The following is a 25,936-nucleotide window of genomic DNA, read 5'->3' as shown; positions in this document are numbered from 1 at the left end:
TGAATATTTCCCACGCGACCTTGAAACTTGAGATTTTTCACTTCTTTATCGAACCTACGTCAAAGATACAATGATTTAATCAATGCAATCATCCAACTGTCAATATCGTGTAGTACGACGATAAACTACCTAGCGTGATTCACAAACTGGTCTGCACAACACACTATTTATTACCTTAATCTTTTTTATTACTTATGTGTTTTATTGTAATCTATTTATTACTGCCGATTGTAATTCGACCAATCTATATTGGTCAATTGGTTTCTACATCATCATTACTATCGGTACTACTTTGGAAGTAAAAAAGATCGCAACTTCTAGAACAACAAAACGTGCAAATCCTTGGAAAAACAAAACAAATACACACGTTATTGAGACGCAACAGCCAATTATAAATCTTTAATTTAACTCAAGGATATGCATCATTATAATATAACTATAACTTGAAGTACCACATAATTTCATTAATTAATAGTTGCCTCCGCTGGGTACTACTTTATCGAACAAGCGAAGCCTTTAGCTTGATTTTTTCTATCTCTGTACGCACCAGCTCGATCCTGTACCTACCTCATAGTACGCACTGTTACCTTGTACTTTCCTCATTAGTGGTCAATGCTTTTGCTTGTTTATCGTAAAACTATGAGATGATGCCAGACAACAAAACGTTTTAAACAGGTAACATACCTATCGTGTGTCATGCCGACACATCCTGATCACTATTTATAATTCGCTTGCTGCGCTCTTCCTTCACTTGATACGTTGATGAAGACGCGATAGTACCAAGTTGTGACCATGTCGTACCGACAGGTGTTGGTTCTGTGTTCAGTTCTTCTGACAACACATCGCGTCCAGAGCGGCGCGATGCAAGCCATCGGGGTACAAAACGCCCTCTACGAAGTACCAGGACTTGGGAACAGACCCCTCTTTATCAAAATGTACCCGGCGGTGGAAAACTACCAAAGCGATCTCTACGAAGTCTACGCAGAACCTTACAATTACGTAAGAAGTGCGGTACCACAAGTGAACAAGTTTTTTTTGTTGCTTTTTGTAGGATTTACGCGCGGCGAGTGCAGTTGCGATTCTGCAGGGCGAGGGTGAGAGCCCAGCGAAGGGTGAGGTGGTCTTCTTCCAGCGGCACCCTCCCACTGGACCAATCCTAATCCAAGGAAATCTCACTGATTTACCTCCAGGAAAGCACGGAGTGCACATTCACCACTCGGGTGATATGCGTCAAGGGTGCGAAAAGTTGGGACCGCACTTCAACCCCTACCTGGTACTTGTTTACTTATTTATCAGACTGGTCAATGACGATTGGGGTTTTAGCTTCAGCACGGGGGCCCTACTGACCCTTTGCGACACGTCGGGGACTTGGGCAATGTGGAAGTGGGTGAGGATGGTACCGTGGAGTTCACCAGAGTCGATCCGTTGTTGTCTTTGGGAGGCAGGTCTAGAGGGATCGTCGGTCGTGCCATTGTGATTTCTGCCAATCCTGATGATTTGGGAAGAGGTGGTACCGCGGAGAGTTTGGTCAATGGGGATTCGGGGAAACCATTAGCGTGTGGAGTTATCGCCTATATAAAATAATTCAGTCTTTAATGTTTGTTTGATGTGGCAATAAAGTTTATTTTTCGTTTAATACTTTTGAATTTATTGCAGCTCTTGTTAGGTGCCCCAAAATTATGGAGGAAATACAGTTACGCGATTAAACGTAATTACGAATTCTTTGATAAAGAAAAAGATAAAAAATAAAAAATTGCTTTGGAAAACACTAAAAAAAAATTAAAATATGTACCTGGTCCTTTAAAAAATATCAAGAAATAAGAAATGACAACAGTCTTCAATAGGTATATGTGTCAGATTCCAAACATGTTTTGATTTTTTAACATTTAATTTTTTATAATTATTGTTATTATTATTCCTTTTTCTCTGCATTCTTGCGAAGAAACATTACTGTTGTTTTATACATATATTTTTTCAAAACAACTTAATTTTTTAAATCTGGATATTGAATAAATTTAATAATTAAAAGAGTACTATTTTTATAGCACCATAACAAAAAATATGTACTTTCATACATCTTATACTCCAAGAACTCAGATGTATAAGAAGTTGCAGCCGTGAACATTTAACTATTCTTCTTGAAAGAGGACAAACATCAGTTGCATATCGCTTTGATTAACACCTTCAAGTGTGCTAAATATTTCACTTTATCAGAACTTCCTCCAAGTTTTTTGTTGAGTCAGGACGAAATTTTGCTAATAGTGGTACTTAACAACACAACATTCTTTGACGTTGGCCTCTCATTGCGACCAAGAAAGTGGTACAAATTTTCCGTATTTCTGCAGCAAAGAATTTAAAAGTAAATAAGCCTACATTCAATTATTAAATCAGCAATCTAGGTATATGACTCATTTCGTTATGTAGCTTGATAAGTTAAGGCAGAGTCAAAAATAATGTTTGGTGCCGCAACTATGGCCAAAATCTAGATACATTAATGAATTATTGAAATTGGGGGCAACTTTAAAATGTCATGTTATCACAGTAATAATAAACACAAATAAAATTGAAAATAAAGAAAAGGAGAACGTTTTCTTGTTAAATAAATATTTCAAAATGTTTACTGGATGATATGCTGACAAAATGAGTCACCTGAAAGATCAAATATGAAGAACTTTTGTTTTACAATATTTGTAATCATAAAATGGGATGGAATGGAAGTTTACCCGTGATAACGGAATTCTTCCGTTTTTTGTTTGTTGGAGTTGTAAGTTTTAAAATCAAAGCGAATTCGCGTCAAACTGTTAACTTAGTATTTGGTAAAGTAATCTTCCCGCGTTATATTTTCACTTTGCTTTTGCTTAAAATTTGCTTCAATTTTATCTTGATTTCGCTATACCGCTAAACAGGGTGTTTGGGTAAAGAAATAGACAAAATAAAACTTTTATTCTAGTAACATTTTTTCATCTTCATCATTAGATTCCGAATCATCTTCTACTGTAGCTGTAGCTTTGAAATTTTGACGTGTTTTTGTTCACAAAGAACTTTTCTATTATTAACAATTTTGTGTTTAAAAACCCCATTGATTTTAATACTTTATACAGAAGTATAAAGTACTATGCCGGCCAAAAAATTTCGTCCACCCTTTTCCTATCATTTCACAAATTTGGGTGTAGTTTAACCTTTATTGTCATTATGATTGACGTTTGCAAATTAAAATTTGGAAGTAATTACTGTCACCCATAAGAACATAGACACAATTTGATTGACACATGTCAACATGTGAAGTGAGGTTATTCGTTCCTAAAGGCTGCTTTACAGCATACGTGAGTGGAATGACAGTTGTGGACGAAATTTTTTGGCCGCCATTGTAGTTCGGTCCCCTGTAAATTCTAATAAATTCTTCGCTGTTTCCAGTAGAGCGTCTAAAGAAAAAAACTCGTTTTTGCTGTTTAGCGCACGAATAATTTCGGTCAGATCTCTTTTAAAAAAATCATTCCACTTTTCTGATTTTCCTCTTTTTGTAGTCTTAGTATCCGCCAGACTCTTTTTTGTAATTATGCAATATATAACACATCTTCCCACCTATAAATACAGTTTAGGATTTAATCGAATACAAATTCATTCTTCTCACATTAAAGATGTCCATCACTCTATTAAAAATCGCATCGTTAGATCGGGCCTATCTCGTTTAAAATGTGTGTAGCACTTCAACACACTACGTTGTCTCGAAAGACACAACTTTTGACATTATGCACTTGTAGTAAACTCTTCAAATTATTAGTTTGTGTTGTTTAATTTAAAATACATTAGAAAAACGTCAAAATGACATTTATTGATATCTTTTTGTTTTAGAATCATCTTGCAACATAGCATTTCAAATTTAGTGAAAAAAGGTTCACAACCAAAATGAAATGAAATATAACTACTACTTTCCTCAGTACTGCCAATTTAACAAAATTAAAGCATGGCAACCTATCGTTTTTTTAAAGATAGAATAGATTATACCGAGTGACTATAAATGATTGAAAATTATTTTGTTATGTTGGTATCACATTTGAAATCTTTAGTTGGCAACATCGTTGGCATGACACACGTAATTTTTAAAATTGAAACAAACGTCAAAAAAATCTAAATCGACAATGTACCGGGTGATCAAGAAGGACTGTTTAAGTTGGTAGTACAATTAAGAAAATTTTTTAATTCGGTTATTTATAACACTGCAACTGGATATGTTTTGTTGGTTTATTTGACAAATATCTGATATAGGTAGGTATATCATTAATAACGACAAGCCACCAACAACCGGAAGTTACTCCTGTTATACGATTTAAAATACGATCCAGTGTTACCAACTTAAACAGTCCTTCTTGATCACCCCGTACTTCGTGACGTAACCTAACCTAAGTAGAAATGATTGACAGATGAACCACGAGAAGACTTGCACTACCAACTGCATCAGTGTTGTCAATCCACTATTTTCCTTCAATCATTTATAGTCACTCGGTATGTGTTATAATTTTCTAGTAATCATTTTTACAATTTGAAGAACTACTGTGTGAGATCCACCGGATTTCTAAATTATAAAGGCGGCAGCTAAGGTAGTTTCCTTTACAAATCTTTATTAACTTGGTATTAATAATTACAGTGGGTCTCAAACAGTGGAAACAGAGTCTAGTGAGTTTAGTTCAGCATAATAAAAAAAGCAAATTGAAAAAAATGTCTCACTAAGAAAAGTTGTTCATTTAACTTAGCTGTGCATCTCAGAAAAGTTTGTTACCTTAAATACCAGACATCCTGTACTGCACCGAAGGTTTTCGTAATACGCTGTAAGAATAGTAGCTTATATCATTAAGAGTCTTTTTGTGTTACGCCCAAAGATTGAAGACCGAGACCGAGACAAAATCCAAGTCGACAACTGGGCGAAGCACAAAAAGACCTTTTACTCTGATTGATATAGGCTATTTTATCTTCAAAAAGCGGATCACAAAAAACCCGGACATGAACTAATTAATTTTCTTTTGTTGCAGTTACAGTAAAATTACAATTTTCAAATTTTAAGGCACCAATAATATTACTATTACTAACGTTTAAAGTTAACTTTTTGACGTTGAATGGCCATCTTGGTATTTTTGATTTTGACATGTCATCCGTGCACATGGGTGACTCGCATTACACCACAGTGGCACCAGTTTTAAATATTGGGTAATGATTTCGTTATTATACTTTTAAAGACTTTTTTTTCCGTGAGAAATACTTCAAATGACCTTACATTTGACTCGGTCGAGCCGCCTGTGGATATTTCAACTAGGATTTGAAGTGTTTCAAGTCCGCTTACAAAAAAAAAGCCTCTTCAACCTTTTTATAGAGACCTGTGGAACGGCCTGTGCTTACGCACGGAGCAATAAAATATTAAAAAATTATTTTAAACTTTATTATTAAATTTTCTGAGTATCTGACATCTCTTCTTTTCTTCTTTCCTATGACAAACGGCTTCTTTCTCTCTGTGTCTCTCTTTGGCTATCACTTTGCTGATAATTTAATCTTCTACGCTCATTTTCGATATCTCTTTATTCTTGGCTTCTTTGTTCCCGTCTACGTCTTTGTGAGAAAAAAAGAAGCAAACATCTTTTTCTTTGCAGTTTAGACTGTGTCGCTGTGAATGTTACATCAGATATCCTAAAGAGTTAAATTTGGCGTCAAAGTTGGCGTTGAAGAGTCGATTGTGAATGAACCATTCGTATGAAAAACACAAACAACGCAAAATTATATTAAAAACACAAAAAAGTGAAGTTAGATTTAAACAGCTGATCAAAGTTGTAATCCGGTGGTGCGTTCACAATTGACTGTTCAACGCCAGCTTCGACGCCAAATTTAAAAAAACACCCGTTATGTCAAATAAAGCAACAAAACATAATATTCGATTGTAGTGTTGCAAATAGCCGAATAAAAATATGTACTTAATTGTTTGCCAACTCAAATAGTCCTTAACATTTTTTAAATGATTGGCAACATTGTTCGGAACGTTTGAATTTTTATTGACACATATTGTTTGCGTTGAATTTAAACTGTGATCGTACTAAATCGCTGATCTCTCAACAGACCGTTAATGATAATAATTAGTTGTGCATATCTTTTAATTTGACAAGTGGGACATTCAACAGTAACTTACCTAAAACACTGCAAACCGAGAACGATGTCTGTCACTCCGTTATTGAGTAAGTAAAGGTTATGGTTTATGTCGTCGTAACTAATTTTATTTTATTTATTGTTCGTAAAATAAATGTTTCCCCAGTTTCTCTTATAAATTCACCACGTAAAGTACCTACCTAATATTCTTATTAGAAGAATTTTGTGGATTTTATCTGATAGATGTCACATTTTTATTGTTAAAAATGTAGGTAACTTTATTTAATTTATTTATGTCAATACAGTACTATGGCGGACAATAAATTTAGGCCGGCCTGTTATTGAGTTGACATCAAAATGTGAAGCTGGCATTATGTTCAACTAACCCCATTTTCGATTTTTGTCATTCTTGTCATCGTGACAGCGATAATCAAAATTAAAATTGGGAAAAGAAGCGTGCACCACAGAGAAGTGCTAAACTACAAATCAGTTATGCTAGTGGGTCATGATCTGTAAGTTACGAAAAGGGCGAAGGAAACACCAAACAGCTTGAAAACCTTCAGTTTGACAAACTGACACATCAGTCATAATGACAATAAATGGTCGCTTGCATTGACTTTTTTGAAATGTCAGAAATTTGCCGGCCTAAATTTATTGTCCGCCATAGTACCTACTTCAGAAAACTAAAATGCAAAAACTTGCTTGCAAGAATTTAGATGACGTCTTCCAAACGTCTTCTTGCAAAATGCTTTTTACAAGCTCACATTGTAGCTCTATCTAGACAAACCCACAACAACTCGCAGCATATTCGCAAGGCTGGTTGCATACATGTCCAATTCCAAACTAATTTGCGTTTTGTAAACTAACGTTTTGAAAAGAAAATGAACGTTTGATTGAAATGTACAGATCTAAAGTAAAATGTCAAAGGAATTGTTGAAAGTGAGATCCTTCCTGTCACGACTACAAAACAACTCGTCTCTTCGTATTATCGGAAACATTTTCTAAAACTTGTAGGGTACCTAGTCAGATTTGCAATATGAGTAGTGGTTGCAAGTTGCAACGTTTTCAAAATATTCATTGGAGTTGTAGGGGTGGAATTTTTTAAATGTCCGAATAAATTAAGTCCAGCGGAGTGAGATCGATTGATCTAGGGGGCCCACAAATTTCTGTTGATTATCCGATCAACAAAATCCTGCAGATAATGTCATTTCCGATTAGCTGCGTGAGCCGTCGCCTCATCCTGTCGGAAATAACTTTCAGTTATCTCGTCAGCGTGTTCCAATATCACATTTCGGGATCTTTCACAATTAAAATATGGGTCCAATTAACCTTCTCTGCACACCAGTCAGCAATTTTGATGGGACGCAACAGAGTAGTACGGATTTTCGGTACTTTACAATTGCATTGTTTGGAAACTTACATGTCCTGTTAAGTGGAACCACGCCCCATCAGTGAAATTGCGTCGGTCATTGTGTTGCAAAAACCTTCTCAAAATCGGGGGACAATACCTCATGGTACCCTTGAGGTGTGTATGGAGGCAAATTCGAATCTTTTTTGACAATAAATAACAAATAAGACAAGCCTTAGTTATTAATATTCAGAAAGTATTTTAAGAACAGATTTAAACAACTCTCACTACAACATATTTGGGGCCCTCTATCGACAAACGCGCAAAACATTACGCTTTGCTCACTAGTGAGAAAATATTTTTTCCTCACTAGTGATTCAATTGCCATCTCTGCTCACTATTTTCAGTGAGCAAAGACCACTGAAATTCAATGATCATGGAAAAATAAATATTTTAAATTAACGAACGACAATTTTATTTTATACTGATTCCGAGATAAGGTAGTAGAAATAATTATTTTTAATTATATATATATTCGTATGAAGAAAATTACAATTAAAATTCGAAATTCATAAAATAATTATGGTAAATTATATGTTTTTAATTTGTTGTAGCCAATTTAGGGCGTCTTCGGTAAGTAGATGTAGTTTGGAGAAACCTTGCTGGAATTTAGTAAGGGGACATTCTTCCACAATGTGTTGGATGGTTTCTTTTTCTGCACCGCATTCACAAGAAGGGTTTTCACGAATGTTCCAGTGAAACAACATATTATTGCATTTGCCATGGCCGGTTCTAAAACGATTTAATTTACACCAGATTTTCCTAGGTAGGTCAAATCCCGGAAGTTGTTTTGTAGGATCCTCAATTAGATTTTTATTGAAAATATCTACGTCTTGCCAGGCTGCTTTCCAATAGTCAGATTTGGAAAATGGTTCCATGAGAAATTCTTCTTTCCAAAGTGGTTTACGCGATTTTAATCTAAAGGGTGGTAAATTTGCCATGTCTTGTGTTATGGAGTACATGTTCGGTGAATTTTGAAATTTATCCCAAATTCGTTTTGTTACGTATTTTTAATTAATGTTACCCAATTATCAGAAAATCGGTAATTGTTGTAATAAAATAACATGTTCAGAAGAAGTGATTTTTTCTGGTGCAGCGATGAAGATAAATAAATCTTACCACACACATATCTCCATATTTCTGAAAACTTTCCTGTTTGTAGTAACGATTAAAAGGAATAAATTAAAATTATGATAGAAAAATTCCCCATTTTGTGACACACATATGCACGTAAAATTTATCTAATCACAATAAAAAAACAATTCAAAGTGCTGTAAAAGAGGCGAAGTTGTTTTAAAATGGTATACCTACTTAGTGTAGGTTTGTTGAAGCTTGTCGAATAGTAACTAGCACGCTGATAAGGTGAAGACTAGTCGACGAACAGACACCTGCAAATAATAAGAGTGGTGATTCCCTGTCGCAGAATCGATACGTCAAAATAGCAGTGTCAAGTGAAACCGTGTCAGTCCCGTCGAAAAGGTAAATAAAAAACATCCTCGAAGAATTTAATTAATTTTCATAGATATTAGTTATGCGGGTTAGTGTTTGCATAGTAAATCATTAATCTTGTTTATTATATAAGAGCGAGAAATCCATTTTAATAACCTTGAACTCGTTTATCACGTTAAGAAATCAGTTTCGCCAGCAACACGAAGCGGCTCGGCTGTTGCTATTGTTTGAAATTTTAAATTGCTAGTAAACAAGCCATTTAAATAGATTCGTTGTTATAGTTTTGTTTTGCAGTTGCAACGCACTGAATATGCAATGAGCTTGTCAGACTTAAGTACATACGCCTTTAGAGTTCTTAGCCTAAAAAGTGAACAACGACGCAAAGGCACTTATCGTCGGTGTCGATAATTGTACTTGCTGCGTACATTCGAATCGACATTAAGTTATTTTGGGAAATCTGTAAACACGCGCACCTGGGCGCACTTTTTATAAATTCAAATGGGAGAGATGTAGAGATGTAAAGAAAAACAGTAGAAATACTTGTTTTTCTTGGAAACGACGAAATTTATCACAATTGTCGTCACTGACTGATATTAAAAACTAACCCGATATGTAAACATTAGAGCGACAAAGCTTGTAGACAAAAAATAGAAAAAGGTGAATGGTGTACGGTATCTTCTGTTAGATCCACGACCTCATCTTGTTTTAATTAACGCTATTTTGAATTTTAAGCAAATGTTATTGCACCTTACAAGGTTAGTTGGAAGAGGTACCAAAGATCTTTTTCGGGTGTTTTTTGTTCTGATCACTGGACACAAATGGGTATGAAGGCCCATGATTTAGTCATCGTGATTGAAATACGTGGAAGTATTTTAACTAGTAGCAGAGTTCATCAAACTGGAGAAATTTCTGTTTAGATTTTTTTTTATTTGAAAATTAAGGTGTACCATTTCACCGTTCATCAGTTTAAAACGTAATTCGTCTACATTGCGAAGTGTGCGTTGTAAGTTTATTTGTGATTCCCACATCAGGAAACAACTCCTATTCTTTATAAGTGGGAAGTTGAGACGCACGAACGCAGCGAGTGTTGTAATCCCACGCGTAAAAAGTGCTGCTGAATAACGTGTACATAATTTTTTGCAACATCATTATCCTTGCAAAATAAAATTATTACTGTAAGACTTAGTTTTGCCTAAGGGTCTTATCAGTTTCCTCCCCCTTAACTCCATCATGACGAGGGACTCCAACCACGGGCGTCATTTTCAGAGCGCTACATTCCGGGGTTGCGTTGCATATTCTGGTACCTGTGTGCAGTTTGGGATGCACAGCCTGCCCTCAGTCTCCGCAGAAGGAGACCGTCAATGCCAGCGTGAGAGCGCGACAGCTCTCGTCCATACGTTACTAATGTTCCCTCAGTACCTGGGAATCAGGATTACCTCACAACCTTTTATCAAGCAAATGTATGCTCTTGTGCATTTGGTTGCTACCACCGGCCATCCCTACAAGCCCAGCCGTATCATGAGCCAAAGGTGTCGCATCCGAACCTGGTTCGGTGCTCAGAAATATACCATGGTATCTGCCAGAGGTTTTACACATTGAGGGTACTGACGTCATAGCTCAGGTTGCCCAAATCTGCTATCACCCAGTTACCAAAACACTAATTCGTAAAATATTATTTACGATTATTCACTAAAGAAGACTAAAAGACTAAACTTCCAAAACCCTAACCTAAAAATGAATCAAAAGATGACATGTTGACAATGATAAGGGCTACCAATTGCTCAGGAATGCCAATCCACTAAATTTGCTGCAGTCATTTATATTACTTGGTATTATTAATTGACGCTGTGAAAAATAGCTTGAGACGCATAATATTGATTAAAAAATAACAGCTTTGTTAATAATGGTGCATAAATATATCGAGTGTTCATTTAAATTACCGGTCAAAGTTGGCGTTGAAGAATCGATTGTGAACGCGCTACAGATTACGGATCACCGAGCAGCTGTTTAAATCTTATGTTTTTACACGAGTGATGCATTCACAATCGACTCTTCAACGCCAACTTTGACCGGTAATTTAAATGAACACCCGATATTTTGTAAACAGCTAAACACAATTAATGGTAGAATCAAAATTCTTAAGTATCAGAGGTTTCTCGACTTTCTTTGTAGTTTCAGTGTTTCGTTTTAGTTTGAATTGGTATTATTGCAAAGTCGAGGTGTGACCCTAAGTTAAAATAAAATACAAAACTAATGAGTAATTAAGCTATTTTTAGTACGATTTGAGAATAATCACTTCACAATTACCTATCATCATGCCATATCGATCATATCATGCAATCATATCAACATGCTCATGTCAAATCATGTCAGAATCTCCACTTAAAATTGATATAAAGTTTTAGATTTATCTTTATTCGGGGACAGCTTATAAACCACTTTTTCGTGTTCGTTTCCTGAGACACATAACGTGAAAAGTGGTATATAACTAAATATATAATTTTTTCAGTTTATATACCTAACTTGACAATCTTGACATCTATCAAAGATAACTTCAAAATTTATAATTAATTCATGTTTTCAAAATTTTTGCCTAAACGAGTATGAAAAACGTTGTGTGCACCTCGGCCAAAAGGTGCCTTTTGTTCTCGCCTGTTTTCAAGTCTCGGCTCCGCCCAGACTCGGACGAAAAAGATGCCCTTTTTGAGCCTTGATATACAAATAACTATTTCGCTTCGAACTGATTTATTTTGTCGTACTTTTCGATTTGGTTAACTGTCGTTGCATTTTGTCTTAGTGTTTTACCTGCACAACGTACAATGTGAGAATTTGACAAATACATACCTACATTGCTAAACTTTTAATAAATATAACAAAGTCGGTAATAAAATTGAGCTTTGAGGAACACAGTTCGAGTAAAAAAAAGAGTAGTCCAGCCAATAGAACATTTATATAACACATATAAAATCGCCCGTCCTCAACATTTTGTATAATGATAAAGCGACGTTGCCAGATAACGAATGACTAATAATAATAATAATGAATAACAATAACTAATAATTCAAAACTCTTCACTTTTCTTAGAATTGATCAGAATCAGAATAATGTTTTTCTGAATTGAAATACATACTTCGGCTTCTTGGATTTCAGGATTCTCAGAAAACTTTTGTTCCATATGAATTATTGTTGGATTTCTTTAAAAGCTTCAGCGACGGACGGACGAACATGGTTTCCAAAAAATGTTTGTTCGATACCTCCCTAGAAAATGAGTCTGTATCCATGGTTACCAGTGGGGGAAGGTTTCACTTTCGTTCATTCTCTTTCGCTCACTGTCTTTCGCCCACGCATAATTGAAATTTGATTTTAAGAAAAAGATTTGTATATTGACAATAATAACCAATAATAACTATAACAATTCATCATTTTACATAATTCATCACAACGACAGCCGCCGAATATGCCCCTCATTAGTACAACTTTCTGAAAGATCCACTCTTGGTCCGCCGCTTCCAGTAAAAACTTGCAAACATCGTTTCTTGAAAAAGTTGCGGCTTTTTTGGCCGATAGTTACTATCCTTCCGCCACCCGGCGGCACGGCAATTTTGCCGGAGTACATACACTATTACGGATATTACTATCAAGTAATAGTGCAGTGCTTATCAACATAATTACCGGCGTCTCGCCTCTGCATTTTGACTTTGTTGTGTATTATGTTCTGTGTCAATGTTAGGAATTTCCTCACGATATGACATGAGTACAATAATAGACCTTTTTGAATTTCAACTACCAATTTGTTCTCTAAATCCAGAATTTTTAAATTTTTTAAATTTTTAGTTTATTATTATTACATTATTAAAACAAATGCTTTAACTTTTATTTAACAAAATCCGCAGAAGTCGGCACAAAAAATTTTGTGTATCACACGTACAGAAAGTATTTTGCGAGCAGTTTGTGGCCTTGTGATACAAATAACTATTATTGACAATGAGGCGGAAAACTTTGTACAAAGTCTAAACATCGTATTGGTTTATCCTTTTTATTCTAAAAGACGATCTTCTTAACATATTGTTCATGGGCTATAATACGATTTTTGAGTGATTACAAATCCCAACATGGCAAACTAGTCTTCTCATCAACAGTGAGATTGGCAAATCTATTAATTCAACATTGGATCGCCAAATAGCAGAAGTCGCCAGTCCGCCCTATCCGTCCATACAAACGGAAACTTTAAACGCGTTTATCTCAAAAAGCGATTTTCGAATTGTGCTATTATTGCAGTTCACGAATAATTTTACAAAATGCAAAATTTGTATCTATGTATGTATCGCTTGGACACTTGTAACTAAAAAACAACCGAACGTATTTTAATTGGGTTTTTACTGAGAGATAAACTGTTTGCGAGGGGGCCGAGTAGTAACGAAACAGATGAGGCAAGTCGGAGAATTTTTGGAGCAAGCATCCAGATCGGTTGCTTAGCGACGGGATGTTTACAATTTACAAGGCATTCTAAAGTAAAGTTCGTTGATCTAAATTTGTGACAAGCAACTAATTTTTATACGTGTGAGAATTATTGCAACTATACATTTAATGCGTTAATTCGGTACACTTGCAAGAAAAATCCTAAAGAAACATTTACACTTACATCCTTACAAATATTCCTCGGTCCAACAACTCCCACCTGATTTTCTCCACGAATCCAATTTTGCCATTGCTACTTTCTAGTTTCGTTAACTCAAACTTACAGAACTTGGTCAGCACACCACAATTTTGATGCCATCGCATCCAGTTAAAGTTGGTGTTTGGGTTACTATGTCCCGAAGGCGAATTATTATCGCGATCTTTTTTAATGAAACTATCCACGCTCAAAGATACCAACGACTCTTTGTTGAATCATTTGTAAACCAACCGGATGATGTAGAATTAACAAAAAGTTATTGCCAACAAGATTCGGCTACTGCTCACACGGCACGAACATCATTAAACTATTTATACAAGTTCTTTCCAGGCCGACTGATTAATGACCAAGCCGATCACCTGATTTGACTCCTCTTGATTTCCTTTTGTTGCGCTATTCAAAAAATGCTATTTTCAATACAAGTGAGAAAAGTAGTGCATTTAATCACGAGGACGGAAGTTGGGCGTCTGAGCCGAAGGCGAGGATCCCAACCGTACTGATTAACTGCACGTTTGCTCATGCGTGTTGAATCTGATTTTTTCAATGATCATTAAATAGTCTTGAAGAAATATAATACCTATGTAAGATTATTAATGTGAAAAAAAAATCCTGCACTTTTGGGTGGCCGCGTGTGTACCTACATGAAATATGACTCTTTAGATAAGATATTGTTGCGATAGGTCAATTAACCTGAGATGACTTCAGTTGTGTTAATTTTAAAACAAATATTTGGAATTTCATAAAATTTCTACATACCATATAATTGCATCAGTTTTTTTTGTAACCCTTAAAAAATCATCTAATTTTTTTTTTAATTCCGACTTTACTCACAATACTTTTGAATTAAACTGGTTGTGACAAAATTAACAACAAAAACCGATTAGATTAATTAATAAATTAATGTAACCGATCGATTGACATTTTGAATATTCTAATAATGCTGGAACTACTTTCTGTGCAATTTTTCTAACGCGTAGGTACGTTTCAAATTGTCCAAAAACTACCTACTTTCTGTTTCTAGCACATTTTGTACTTTCAGAATATTCCAATTCAAATAAAATTCACATTATTTTCATATTATAACTTTAATAGAACTCATTCAGGGTTATTAACTTATTATAGATGTTTCTTACTATATTACTTCATAGTTGGTCGTGAAATTTGCCACCTACAATAAATACCTAGAGTAACTATACTATTGTAAAGGTAAATTGACGTGATTACTTGGTTGCCTAAAAACAAGGGGATGACGTAATTAAAAGTAACAAAGAATGAGCAAATAATGAAAATCAAGTCAGTCCACAACAAATTTCGTCTCTTCAACTGTTTAAAATTTTACTGAAAAATAAAAAAACAAAAACGTAATACAAAAACATATGTAACATTTTCAAAGAAAAAATGTTTCTCGTCATGATCCAGACAGTTGATTACTCTTCTTCACTTATTTTCAAAAATATCATTTAAACACTTGATCTTCAAAATATCCAAATATTGTCCATGTTTGTGGATTATTTACATCAATTGCGACATTTAATTTGTTGACTCCAACAGGACCAGGTCCTACCCATTCACATTTGTGGGCTGAGTAGTATTAATGAATCAACTCTGACAAATGCTCTTAATCCTTTAGTAACATTTTCGCAAGCTGTCGAGTACATTTTACACAACCCAAAGATCTCACTCTGTCCAAACGCGCCACAAATCAATTAGTGATCGCTTGACCTTTAAAAAATGAAGAAATCTCAAGTTTGTTTGTTTGAAGATAAAATGTGCATAGATTTTTACGTTTTTAATTATAAACTTATCATTTGGTATTTTTTAGATAAGACATTACACAAGGTCGTTTCGGATCGGTAATGACAACACCGCACACTACGATAAAATCGTATTTTATTGCCAACAACTGTTAAAAGCGCCAAAGTAGATGTAATAAACGGTAATATCGTTCAAACGATAATATTGCGAGAGTCCAATTTGCTTAATGATTGGGAAATCCCCCACACCATTGTGGTTATCCTTAAGTACTGTTAATGAAATGCGCAGAAGTACCTCCAGTTTAATATTCTCGTCAGGACCATATCAATTTCGTACCAGTTGATCTCAGTACTGTGTCAAGTGGTACTTCGAAAACCTTAAGGTAGACAAGGTAGTACTTGTTGGTTACTTCGCATACAGAACGATGTCACAAGCTAGCAAGATCTTTTAATTAATCCTCCGGTCAGTACCGCATGATTTAATGGAGATCAGCGCAGTTTATTCCATGTTGATGGGCGTGGGCAAAATTTCCCTACCACTTTAATAAAATGATTACACCGTTCATCTAATTGTAAGTGGCACTGGTGCAAAAACCGGTTGTCATATGGATTAATATAAGGTATTGCGCCGTTGCTTGTTTATTAACACCGGCTTAACCACTCGTCAGTGCACTTTCTACCAGTATACTTGGCACACATAGTGTCTACTACCAGTTCACCACTCATTCCAATCTCTTTCCAGGAACCATGCTCAAGTTCATCATTTACGCGACCGCCCTGACGTGCGTCTACGGCGCAGTAAGTTCCATATTTTATTTTCTCAAATCGTCCCAACACTCGCCCTTTCAAGGTGCAACAAGCCGTGGTGGTCCTCAAAACAGACACCATCGACGGAAGGGTGACTTTCACCAAGACCGACGAGGGGGTTAAGGTCGAGGGTACCATCAACGGGCTCCCGGCGGGAAAACACGGCTTCCACATCCACGAGAAAGGGGATCTGGGGGACGGCTGTGTTGCAGCCGGTGGACACTTCAACCCTACGAAAGTACGTGGGATGATGGGTACTGTTTGGTGGTAATTTTTTGTTTGTAGAAACAACACGGAGCTCCTCAAGATGATGAGCGTCATGTCGGCGATCTTGGCAATATTGTCTCCGAAGATAAGAAGGCGACGAATGTGAATATCGTCGACAAATTGATCTCTTTGGGTGGCGACAATTGTATCATCGGAAGGGCTCTCGTCATCCACGCGGGCGAAGACGATTTGGGCAAGGGTGGAAAAGATGATTCCAAGACCACCGGACACGCCGGAGCTAGGCTCGCTTGTGGCGTCGTCGGAATAGTGTAAATAATTACCATTTTACGCTTTTCTGTGTTTAATAATAAGTCTCTGTGTATTTGTATCTTTTATATATCAGTTCCAATTATACTCAATTTACTTAGCCTTTAATGAGGAGTTTTTGAATTTTTATTTGCTTACTCTTGTGACTAACTCGGGCAGAATAATGTGCCAAGTGTTGTACATATGGTAGCTTTTATCGACAAAACATGCGATAAAATTCCAATGTAATGTTCGTTGTCTGCTACGCGATGAATTTTGCTTCAGATAACATTTTTGTATTTTTTATAAGAATAAAAATTTGAAGTGATGGCTCGATACATTTTTTTTCGTATGTTTTATCTGTTTCGGAAATACTCTATATGCATATTGATGTAACAGTCTGGCACGTAATGTATACGTGATCACAATAAAAAAGCATTGTTAATCTGAGTTAAAATTGTTAATAAACAGTAATTTGTAAGATGATGATGCACTTGATAAAGAGTAATTGTTTTATTTATGGCTTCCTAAATAATTAATAATTTTGTTGCAGGAATGAAACCGATACTTCTTCGGCAGGTTCTGTTGCTGCTAGTTTCGCTTTACTTTTGATCACCTCCTATTTAACGATATCTAATAATATTTGAATATTTTTGTTTTGTTATAAAAACGTTTATTTATAATTTGCGAAAGTGAATATTATCTGTGTGACTAATCTCAAAAAAATAAGGAATTTGTACTGTTTTATAATGTGTGTTAATTATTATTTCACTGACTGTACTTAGAAGTAAACCAAATAACGTAATAATTGTGACGTATCAATAAATGTGCGTTAACAAAGAGACGTTGTTTTATTTTCCTACGCATAAATACCAAACTGACGTGTCAGTTTATTAGCATTGCCTAGTTTTTTATCAGTAATTATTTCATAATGGAAGGCAGGAAGCGACAAGAAAAGGAAAAGAGGACGCCTTGCAAGAACATGGAATTCCGAAATTGGGAAAATATTGAAACAAAGAGATAAGAACTGGAGTGAAATGGAAGTGTTAACAGAAGGTAAGAAAAAGGATGCATCTTCCATTCCCCCCGAAGGGAGGCGGGCTGCTGAGGCTTTCCAGAGCCTTTTCAGCCATACTGACGGGAAGATTCGGGATGGGTACGGTGAGGATGGGTGCAGAAGGAAGGTGGTACTGGACCCAGCATTCGCCTTATCTGTGATATGAGACATACCACGATGTGATAGTGTGGGGAACCTCTGAAAAAAAACCACATCTGGTCAGGCGGCACCGGGGTTAGAACCCGGGACCTCCCGAATGTAAAGTGGCACGCTAGGCGCTTGGCCACAGTACTCGGTACAAAAGGTAGAAAAGAGTGGAGCAATTTATACATCCGCGCCTCGACACCGTAAAGAGTAGACGAAGAAATAGCCATGGCGTGATCGTCTAAGAAACGGTAAAAACCCTACGTTGTGAGTTTTTTAAAAAATGGCGGAAGACAACTCGAGATGTAAATGGTGGATCTGTAGGGTGGACAAACTTCAAAATAAAAATACTTAACTCGGTGGGAGGACGCCTGTATTTAATTTGTAAATACGTGAATAAATGCTTTCTCGTTTTCATTTACAGTATCGATGACACAAAACTAACACCACAATTGGTGAGAGGTTCGTTTAAAAGAAGTTCCCCTTGGTTGAGGTGGAACAAAGCTAAAATAAAAGGGCAAAGCGCTACCGCGAACTAATGACATGATAATAATAACAGACACTGTAAATGGGATGAGTAAAAAACCCCAAAAATCATCCACAAACGATAGCACATCTTTTCAATCTCATCGGTGTGTCCCGCCCTTCCTCGCGTCGACAACCCAACTTCCCACGTGGTTGAGGACAACACTCTCCCGGGTATTCCGCCATGGAGGGGCCCCGTGAAGGCGACGACGGCAACCCCAGACGGGCCCATGGGTGCGTTCCCCCACATCTCTCTTCCCCCGTTGCTATCTGTTCCCGCGTTGATAACCTAACATCACACGTTTCAACCACGTGGTTCGCGACGCCCCCGAGTTTCGCCCGTTTTCCCCATTTAAAGTCCTCGTAGAAAAATAGTCAATTTTGACTTAAATTTTAAATCATTTTACAATAGGAGAGAAAATACCATAAATAATTCCATTACACCCTCTAATTTTATTGCCCCTTTGTTGAGCAGTACCGACTCAAAGAAGGGCAAACATCAGGTAAACTAAGTGCTTGGACATAAGACATATATATATATTATATATACTGTAGTTTCAATTTGGTTGGAGGTCGTAAAATTTTATGGTACTTTAAGTTAAAGATCTTGCGGGGCTTATAAATCCTAGTTTACCACTAGCAGGTAATATTTTAAGCAGGGTTGTATTGCACATTTGGTATATTTGCATTGTACGGCAAACGGCACACGCCGCTTCCCAACCTTTTCAAACCCAACCATTGTGCCCGTTAATCGCTCATAATATTCAATAAAATTTTACGACCTACAACCAAATTGAAACTACAATATATTCGTATGAAGAAAATTACAATTAAAATTCGAAATTCATAAAATAATTATGGTAAATTATATGTTTTTAATTTGTTGTAGCCAATTTAGGGCGTCTTCGGTAAGTAGATGGAGTTTGGAGAAACCTTGCTGGAATTTAGTAAGGGGACATTCTTCCACAATGTGTTGGATGGTTTCTTTTTCTGCACCGCATTCACAAGAAGGGTTTTCACGAATGTTCCAGTGAAACAGCATATTATTGCATTTGCCATGGCCGGTTCTAAAACGATAAGACATAAGAAATACATAAGAGATACCTAAGAATAATTTATAGATTTGGGCAATTGGAAAATAATTATGTGTTCATATAACTCGAATATGATTCTCTATGCCTTTTGTACACAACAATAATGTTCCCTGAGGTCACTTCTCATAAGTTACGTAAAAATTAATAGTATATACACTGCATGTATTATATTATAGTAACAGTTTTAAATGTTGTCAATGCTTCTTTATCGGAAGCATTCTGGATATTAAGTAAACAGACCATGATATCTGGCGGTCTCCACATAACAACCATAATGAATTAAACCCTCGAATTATGTCGACCTGTGTAATCAGTTGATGATAAATCGGGGAAATATGGTAGATGTGATAAAATTGAACCTAATTGGTTCAGTTTTTGGAACGTTATTGTGAGGCACCTAGGGTGTCAGGTGCTATCATGCAACAGTTATTTCCTATTGACCAATGCAGGCTGCGCCTTGCCCAGTGCTTAATACATTTGATCTATCGCCAATAACAGTTTCAGTCTTTCTGATTTTGGATAATGGTTGGGAGGTTCAAAACATTTAAAGTCAAAAGAAAATAATAATTTTTGTTTGGTTAAAGCAGTGCAGATTTCGTAGCGAGTTTTATAATTCCTATCCATTACTGCATGTGGAAGTCTACGCGATAATTTACAAATGTATTTTATTTGCGACTGAGTGAAGTAGGTAATGAGTCATTACTCATGGCCGTGAAATCAATACAATTATCTAAAGGTAAACGCATACATAATGAATGTATCATTTAACAGGAGCAGAAAAATAATATTAACGTCAACTGATATTTAATTCTAACAGATGTTTTAAGCGTGATTAAAATTATCAATAATTATATTTATTTTTTAGAGTAGTTGAAATCAAATTTACTTTGAAAAGCGAACAAATAAGTAATTAACATTATCAAAATTTTGTTATAATGTTGAATTCTCGTCAATTTCATATTATTATTAAGTAATTCAGATCTAATCTAGATTTAATTTAACGCACTTAATCTTCTACGTGCTAAACTGAAGTATCTAGAGTCTCATTACTTTTATTTTATTCGAAATCAGTTTCGCAAGATTAAAGTTGAAGTTTACATTTTGAGATATTCAGGCTTTATCTGGAATACGTGTGTAAATTTTAACACGTTTTTTCTGTTTGAATTTTTTACGAAAAATCCTGTTGTCATAGAAACGGAGTCTTGTCAAAAAAAGTTACATTCTTATAGAAAAAATTAAATAATTAAAATAAAAATTCTCATGGCTACAAGAAAATAGAGGCTATACTAAGGACAACGTAACATTTTATCTGCCCCGCCCATTTCATTTTCTTAGTTACCAATCAAATAGGTTGTTAAGATGATCTGATTTACACAGTAAAAATTTCTGACATTCGAATTGTCTCAATGACATTTTATTTTTTAGAACCTAAAACAATAATTGTGGACTTGACAGCAAAATTCTAACCTTAACTTTTTTACGTGGCAAATGTGATGAAAAGTTGTATAGATTGAATCTGGCTTTGATTCTGATTGGTCAATTTTAGTGGGCGGAGCAGATAAAAAGTTATAAGGGCAATACTATAGTTAATCATATAGAAGTCATAGAACGACTCATTTGGTAAAAACTTGGGAGCAAAAAAATCTTGGAAAACTTTTGCGAATTTTGCAAAATGTTATAGAGAAAACTTTCATAAATTGGCGAGTTCTTCCACTGGTTAAAATTAGCACACGTATTTCAGATACACCCTGGATGTTTCAATGAAGCGTTTTGAGCAGCCATTGTGTCCTTTACTTAGTAGCCATGTAATTAACAACTGCCGGTTTAAAAAAATTCAAACTGCGATTTACAATTAATCCAGTACAATACAAAACTTTTTTGGTTGATTCTGTCAGCAAACATTATTAAATACAATATGTATTAATATGATGAAATTATAACATATTTTTATCTTAAATTGGAAATAATCTTATCTCATCGATCGCTTCACGAATCAAAGTACCTAGGCAATAATTTTTTAACCCCTCTTCAGTACACTTTCTCGCTACATACCAGACACAAGTGCGTAGTCTAAACGCTTCTACCCATCCAGCACTCATCCCATTTCTACTTCGAGAAACCATGTTCAAGTTCCTCATCTTTGTAGCCGCATTGAGTTGCGTTTACGGCGCAGTAAGTTGCATTTTACTTTTTGAAATTGTCCCAACAGTTATCTTTCAAGGTAGACCAAGGCGTGGTGATTCTCAAAACCGACACCATCGATGGGCGGGTGACGTTCACCAAAACCGACGACGGCATCAAGGTTGAGGGTAGCATCACCGGGCTCCCGGAGGGAAAACATGGCTTCCACATTCACGAAAAGGGAGATGTAGGGGATGATTGTACTGCAGCTGGTGCACATTTCAATCCCACCAATGTAAGTGTATGGTGACTGGTACTACTTGGTACTACTGTATCGTGTTTTGCAGAGTGACCACGGAGCTCCTGAAGATGACGTACGTCACGTTGGAGATCTTGGCAATATTGAAGCCAACGCTACAAAGGTGGCGATTGTGAGTATTGTCGACAAGGTGATCGCTTTGGACGGTGAGAACTCTATTATCGGACGGGCCCTCGTCCTCCACGACGGCGAAGACGATTTGGGCAAGGGTGAAGGTGATTCCAAGACCACAGGAAACGCCGGGAATAGGCTCGCTTGCGGTGTCATCGGAATAGAGTAAATAGTTTCAATGTTTTTTGTGTTTCTAGATAAGATAAATTCTTTGTGTATCATTTGTACCCAAGTGTTAATTATACATTCTTCACCCAGCACTTTTCGGGGAGTTTTGTATTTTTATTTACGCACTCTTCTGGCTAATTAAGGCGTGTTAAAGATAAACCTCGTCACAGGAACGTGTTCAAACACTACATTTTTATCAGCACAGGACGAGATAAAATTATAACGAGTTCACTTTTGTCACTAGAAATTAATACAAAATCGTCTGAATAAAAATAAAAAGTAAACTAATAGTTAAGAAATGGTGAAAGGTATAAAGTGAAGGAAAGTCGAGTTATAAAAGGTAAATATAAATTAAAACATGTATTTTTTTCTTGCAGGAGTGAAACTGCCGATTCAACAACTACGAGCACATCTTCATCTCCGACCTCATCTACAAAAGATCCTGATTCTAATGATTCTGCAGTTTCTGTTGGTCTTAGTTTCTTTGTACTTTTCGCTACTTTGTATTTAGCGATATCTAACACAGTTTAATTTTTTTCTTATGTGTATTTATATTTATATTTCGCACAAATCAATATTATAGGTACAACTAATCATGGACTTGGTACTAGACCAAATAAAATATATAATAATGAGGTACCATTTCTCTTTTATTCGTAGTAGTTAGGCAAGGTATAGGTTCCAACTCGCATTCTTTAATTCCATTCAAAAAGTCCTTTCGAATTCCTTTTTACCACATCCCGTCTTGTTATTTGGTACTCATTTGGTACAAGTCTTAGTACTTATTCTTGTAAAAACTAATTTTTGTGAGGGTTTATACTTGCACTGCAAAATACAAAACAATCAACTTGAGTTCCGGGGGTACAATAAGTACCTCAGTTGCTTCCAAATACTGTTTCTTTGAACTGCATTTTCAAGAGAACGATCCGGCGGGATACAAAAATAAAAAGATTACTTTGAAGCAAATACGTGGGACTTTCAACTGATGTGTCTTTTGATAGCCCTTGCCATTTAATAGTTATTTAAGATATAAGTGTAAAAAGTTATCCTTTATTACATGAACGGGTTTAAAATACGACCGAGGTACGAGGGAGTATTTTAAAGGATGTGAGTGCAACAATAGTATTATGCACCGAGGGAGTGAAGTGGATGATTTTTACCCGAGGTGCAATTTGTAGCCCGAGGGTTCTACAAAGCACTAAGGGTAAAAATCATTCACTCCCGAGGTCCATATACTATTTTTTGCACGACTCACCGATTTTAATAGAAAAAAACCGAAAATTTGTAAATCATCACTAACTGTCACGCTAAATTGAAGTGTCATGTTGACAGTTGAAAATAATTTTTAACCTTTCGGCTTTTTTCAATTAATATCCTTAGGTCGTGGAAAAAATAGTATCTGCGCCTCGGGAATGCATGATTGTTACCGTCGTTGCTTTGTAGGACCCTCGGGCTTCGCCTTCGGGCTACAAACTGCACCACGAGTGAAAAAAAAAATTCGAAATAAATATGTACCATAAAAGGTTCAATAGGCTATGGTTTTTTGCCCAAGGGGAAAAAAGATGACTAAAAGCTTGAGTTGGCTGCGGTTTTTGGCCTAAGGGGAAAAAAGAGCCACTTTACTCCATACAATCAGAGAGTAAAGTTGCTCATTATATACAGGTCGTGCAAAAAGTAACTTTTTACACGTAGGTATGTCAACATTTCATCTACGATTTTTTTAGCAACCTACTTCTCAACACTGTTTAAAACAAATTGTATTGTTGTATTCTGACAGTTTTGTGCCATAAAAGCGTGTACTAAAAGTTTTATGGCAAGATTCTGTCAGTTCACTAAACGTCAACTTTGACAACGATTTTTAGTGCAAAAAGTGCCTACTTTTTACACGATCGTAGATAAAAATCTTAGGGGTACACTTTACCAACCCTGTTTTCGGGCGAGGGTAAGTAAAGGAAAACAGCCATATTACATGCCCTTTCGCAAATTTTGCTTGTTCAGGATTGAGATTTATTAAAATACACCTTTTTCGTTGTCGTTGGCCCACCTGAATTTCACAACTATAGTGACCCTGCTGGTCTAGTTATGTTACTTAATTTCAGGGTATCTAGACAATTGTTTCGTTGAGTGGAAATATTTGTTCGTAAAGTTCATTACATCAGTTTTCCATTTTATTGTCCTTGTGATAACATGACTAGAATACTCTCTAGTCTCTACGTATTAATAAGTTTAGTAACAATTTTAATTTTCTCAACCACAGGTTATAATCTTAATTACTGTTGAGCGAAATTGCAAGAGGCGACAGTATTGTTAGCATTACTTTAATTTTTTTTACATTTTAGATAATGTCGAATATAACATTATGTGATGTTTGATTTTGATTTTGTTCTTTTTTATATGCTTAATCATTGGTTTGTCGTGTTACAGATTTTGTAATCTGTTTCCACATTAAATACAATTATATATAAAGGTTATACTAACAAATGACTACAGAAAAAGTAAAGAGCTCTTCAAAATTATGTTTGATAAAAAGCATTCCATTGATTATCTTAAATGACAAATATTTTGTGATAAATCGTACCTGCTTTGAAGATTTAAATCGAATCTGATAATCATTTTTCATTAAGTGTTGCGATAATACGAAGAATGATGAGAGGCAGATCTTTATTCATGATTGAAAATATCTACATTGTATTAATGTAATCAATTCGTTTTGACTTTTTTTAGCTTATCTTTTCAAATATGTAATACCGGGTGAGCCACAATAACGGTTTAAGTTGGCAATCAAAAATTTTACATGAAATTTTCAAGATTGTCAATTGTACCTATTTCGATTTGTTTTATTGGCATTATTGACGGCTAGCATACATTTCAAATTTAAACGTCTTGGTTTTTGTAATCTTTTATTAATAAAATGGTCTTCTCGTTGGAACATGACATAAAAGTCACCAAAAGTCACCAGAATTTATTGCCAACTCAAACAGTAATCGTTGCTCACACGGTAGTATTAGTAACAGTAATAGTAATACCAGTAGGTAGACAGTATAGGGTGTATGTTCTAACTCACATTTTTGAAATTGATCAATAAAACGAAAAAAAAACACGAAATTATTATTAAATATATTTAAAAAAAAGTTGCTAGTTTCAAGAAATACCTACCCTACAATAGCTAACATAACAAATACAATTAAAACAACTGACCTGATTATAAAAATTAATTAAACTAACTAAAAATTAACCAGTTTATGAAAATATAAATTGTTTACAAAACTTATCAATTATCATTTTTAAACTAAATCCCTCAAATAATCATCATTTTTGTAAAAAAAAATCCTATTTTAAGAATCCATTTTTTTAAAATAAGATTCGAAGATATCATTTCCAAAACAACAAAAATGATAAATCAAAAATAAAAACTAAATTATCCCAAAAGACTACATTTTCAAATTAAGTACATAGGTAGTTTCAAAACTTTTTAGTGACAATCCTATTTACAAGATAGATCTTTTTATATTAAGTCGGTGAAGTGAGTGTTTTTTGTGCATGGAAAGGTCTTTTACGGCGAGACGCAGGTCCAGGCAGTAAAGCCTTTGACTGCACAAAAAACATCTTCACGCACGAAATATAAACAATATTTTTTTTCTAATTTTGACATATAAAGTGACACT

The 25,936-nt window shown here is 35.4% G+C and overlaps 4 protein-coding genes across 5 annotated transcripts in view; 3 read left to right on the top strand and 1 right to left on the bottom strand.

Annotated features, from left to right (window-relative positions):
• The window catches only part of LOC138126415 (GRIP and coiled-coil domain-containing protein 2-like), a 32,020-nt gene extending 19,888 nt beyond the window's left edge, over positions 1–12,132 (bottom strand). Inside the window, exon 1 of the transcript XR_011157806.1 lies at positions 12,114–12,132. The gene's annotated coding sequence lies outside the window, so the exon portion shown is untranslated. The remainder of the gene's footprint in view (positions 1–12,113) is intronic.
• LOC138126426 (superoxide dismutase [Cu-Zn]-like) lies at positions 543–1,636 on the top strand. The gene is made up of 3 exons (XM_069042212.1): positions 543–999; positions 1,052–1,273; positions 1,324–1,636. The coding sequence occupies exons 1-3, from the start codon at positions 793–795 to the stop codon at positions 1,582–1,584; spliced, it is 690 nt and encodes a 229-aa protein (XP_068898313.1). The 5' UTR covers positions 543–792; the 3' UTR covers positions 1,585–1,636.
• On the top strand, positions 6,179–22,374 carry LOC138126429 (superoxide dismutase [Cu-Zn]-like). Of its 2 annotated transcripts, none has more exons than XM_069042216.1 (5): positions 6,179–6,215; positions 16,155–16,210; positions 16,263–16,457; positions 16,505–16,728; positions 22,242–22,374. In XM_069042216.1, exons 1-5 carry the CDS (start codon positions 6,194–6,196, stop codon positions 22,270–22,272), a joined length of 528 nt encoding a protein of 175 aa, XP_068898317.1. In that variant the 5' UTR covers positions 6,179–6,193; the 3' UTR covers positions 22,273–22,374. The 2 variants fall into 2 exon arrangements, with proteins under 2 accessions (XP_068898317.1, XP_068898316.1); XM_069042215.1 differs by lacking the exon at positions 22,242–22,374 and adding an exon at positions 17,286–17,574 and having other exon boundaries at positions 16,505–16,755.
• LOC138126428 (superoxide dismutase [Cu-Zn] 5-like) lies at positions 21,565–22,910 on the top strand. Its single transcript, XM_069042214.1, has 4 exons — positions 21,565–21,724; positions 21,774–21,968; positions 22,021–22,268; positions 22,649–22,910. The coding sequence occupies exons 1-4, from the start codon at positions 21,674–21,676 to the stop codon at positions 22,800–22,802; spliced, it is 648 nt and encodes a 215-aa protein (XP_068898315.1). The 5' UTR covers positions 21,565–21,673; the 3' UTR covers positions 22,803–22,910.
• The last annotated feature ends 3,026 nt before the right edge of the window (positions 22,911–25,936 follow it).

This window comes from Tenebrio molitor, chromosome 3, assembly GCF_963966145.1.
Source record: "Tenebrio molitor chromosome 3, icTenMoli1.1, whole genome shotgun sequence".
NCBI classification, from domain to species: Eukaryota; Metazoa; Arthropoda; class Insecta; order Coleoptera; family Tenebrionidae; genus Tenebrio; species Tenebrio molitor.
Note: the sequence above shows the minus strand (reverse complement) of the source record. Positions and strands in the feature narration are given on the sequence as shown.

Bases quoted from the DNA above. Each gene is read 5' to 3' on its own strand.
- LOC138126428 (XM_069042214.1), top strand. From the start codon at position 21,674: ATGTTCAAGTTCCTCATCTTTGTAGCCGCATTGAGTTGCGTTTACGGC. The intron at 21,725-21,773 runs GTAAGTTGCATT...TTATCTTTCAAG, and splicing joins TGAGTTGCGTTTACGGCGCA to GTAGACCAAGGCGTGGTGAT. The intron at 21,969-22,020 runs GTAAGTGTATGG...CGTGTTTTGCAG, and splicing joins CACATTTCAATCCCACCAAT to AGTGACCACGGAGCTCCTGA.
- LOC138126429 (XM_069042215.1), top strand. From the start codon at position 6,194: ATGTCTGTCACTCCGTTATTGA. The intron at 6,216-16,154 runs GTAAGTAAAGGT...ATCTCTTTCCAG, and splicing joins GTCTGTCACTCCGTTATTGA to GAACCATGCTCAAGTTCATC. The intron at 16,211-16,262 runs GTAAGTTCCATA...CGCCCTTTCAAG, and splicing joins TGACGTGCGTCTACGGCGCA to GTGCAACAAGCCGTGGTGGT.
- LOC138126426 (XM_069042212.1), top strand. From the start codon at position 793: ATGTCGTACCGACAGGTGTTGGTTCTGTGTTCAGTTCTTCTGACAACA. The intron at 1,000-1,051 runs GTAAGAAGTGCG...TGCTTTTTGTAG, and splicing joins ACGCAGAACCTTACAATTAC to GATTTACGCGCGGCGAGTGC. The intron at 1,274-1,323 runs GTACTTGTTTAC...TTGGGGTTTTAG, and splicing joins CGCACTTCAACCCCTACCTG to CTTCAGCACGGGGGCCCTAC.